Below are 2,355 nucleotides of genomic sequence, written 5' to 3'. Positions count from 1 at the left end.
ATAAAGTAATTCAATAAATAAAAAAAAAATTGTCATTTATTTCTCCGAGAAAGGAAGAACTTATTGCTTCTTTTATCATTTACATTTTTCTATACAAGATACCACGATTTACCTTATTCATGTATTCAAAAATTTTAAGGGGGGGGGGGGCTGTGCCGCCCTCCTTAAATCCGCCACTGTGATTTATATGATTTCTCCTTGGCATTTCTTGATATTTAAATTTTTAATGTTTCTGCCTTCGATACCTTTACCAATGAAATGATGACCATTTCCTCATGAATGTGAACAATGTGCGTATGAATCTTGATAAATATAGAACGACTATTTTAACAGCTGGGAATTTCGACAGAAAGTGAATATAAACAAGATGTGTTTGTCAAACATTGGTGTCCTCCGACTACAACATAGTGGAACTCATTTTAATGAATACTTTTAAAGTAGGTCAGAGGTCAATTCCAAGGTCAACAAAGGTATCAATGAAAATGTCTTCTGACCAAGAAATGCATATCTATATGCTAAATATGAAAGCAGTGCCTTACGGTTTAAAAGATATAGCTTATATTAAAATTTTCTAAAAGTAGGTCAAAGGTCAAAGTAAACGTCACCAAGTCAAATATTTTGATACTAGTGGAAAGGTCTTGCCACAAGGAATACGCATGCCAGATATGAAAGCTGTACCTCTTATGTTGTAAAAGATATGATCAAGGTTAAAGTTGTTTTAGACTAGATCAATGTCACAAGGTCGACAATTCTGGTACCAATAGATAGGTCCTCTCACAAGAAATGCACATGTTCAACATAAGACAATACCTTTTACGATTTGAAAGATATGGCTTAAGTTAGAATTTTCTAAAAGTAGGTCAAAGGTTAAAGAAGAGATCGTCAGGTGAAGATTTTGGTGTCAATGGAAGATCTTGCCACAAGAAATACACATACCAAATGTGAAAGGTCTGACCTCTTATGATGTAAAAGATATGAAAAAAGTTAAAGAGAGAGATATGTATCAAACCGCCGTTCGTGTCGTTGGTCATTGTAGTGCTCTCTCTCTCTCTCTCTCTCTCTCTCTCTCTCTCTCGTCACGTGAATGTCTCTTGAGTAGATGGTCGAGTGAGATGTTTGTAATACTGATTTAAAACCAAATACTTCTAATGAAAACAGCTGTAATGGTATCAAATAATTATATTGCATATCTTTCAAATACGTGTACATAAATGCGACAAATTAACAATGTTTTTACCCAGTGAACAACATTTGTCGAAACATCAGACCATATACAGCCTTCAAGGAAGTCCTAACGCCTCCATTTTTTAAGGAAAGCGTGTTTTATGAATATTGGAAATCAAAGTGAAAGAGGCATGTTGGTCTACATTCTGCTGTAAATATTATTGCCCGCAATAATTCAATTGATGATAGCAATAATTGATTTGATGCGCGTAGCAATTCCATTATTGCGCGCAATAATTGAATCAATGATATCTTCAAATAATTAATGATATCTTCAAATAATTAATGATATCTTCATTTATTTGTGTTTATGGCCATTTGACACTTCACATGAAATAGACGTACTATATTGATCAAGATTCATAAGCGCACGGTTTACAACTGCGGCGCATTAATGTGGAAATGGCTATCATTATTATGTACATGTATGATGGAATAACGTGCAGGTTAGCAGATATACATATATTGTGCTCTTCAACCCTGCTATTCTTTAGAGTTTGTCAGTATGAATTTCATTTTTTGTTTATTTATAAAGTGCATCTAATAACATTCTACGTCCTTCGTAGACACGGTGCATTTCAGCCGCTCGGTTGGATTTAGTGATCATGTGACAGTCATCAGTCGTCAGTTCCCGCGTGTTTGTCCATGATTGGTCATAAACCACGAAGAGACACCGAGTTTCCTGAAGAGAAAGTGGTTTAATTCAGCAGTTGATACCATCAGATTTACAGATTTGTTGGTTGTTTTACATCGTATTTTTTTTTATTCATACAAGTCACCAGCTGTAGGAGAAGTGAGACATTTTGACCTTTGCATGACGCTGGAGGTCGTAGGAGTAGCATTATTTTAAATTCATATATTCGATAACTTTTACTTAAAATCCACCTATGGCATCATTCTTTTGTTCGAACACTCCATTATTTTTCAGGAATGGAGTGTTCGGAAAGTAGGTCAACCTTTATACAAGTAGATATAAATGCATGCAACAAAAGAATGAAAAACGTAAGACATGATTAAAATGCACAAAGTTTAGTAGTAAGGGGCCCAGCAAAGGTGGATTTTAAGTGGGTCAATGTACTCGTATCACTCCATTCCTAAAAAGCAATGGACCTCGGCCCCTTTGGGGCCTCG

General features: G+C 35.3%; 1 protein-coding gene across 1 annotated transcript in view; it reads right to left on the bottom strand.

Moving 5' to 3' along the window:
• Positions 1-1,728: 1,728 nt before the first annotated feature.
• Positions 1,729-2,355, bottom strand: part of LOC125650823 (uncharacterized) — a 4,048-nt gene continuing 3,421 nt past the window's right edge. Inside the window, exon 3 of the mRNA XM_048879361.2 lies at positions 1,729-1,906. Coding sequence (XP_048735318.1) covers positions 1,748-1,906 — 159 coding nt within the window. The 3' untranslated portion in view covers positions 1,729-1,747. The remainder of the gene's footprint in view (positions 1,907-2,355) is intronic.

This window comes from Ostrea edulis, chromosome 5 (genome assembly GCF_947568905.1).
Source record: "Ostrea edulis chromosome 5, xbOstEdul1.1, whole genome shotgun sequence".
Lineage (NCBI taxonomy): Eukaryota > Metazoa > Mollusca > Bivalvia > Ostreida > Ostreidae > Ostrea > Ostrea edulis.
The sequence above is the reverse complement of the archived record's forward strand: the minus strand, read 5'-3'. Positions and strand labels throughout refer to the sequence as shown.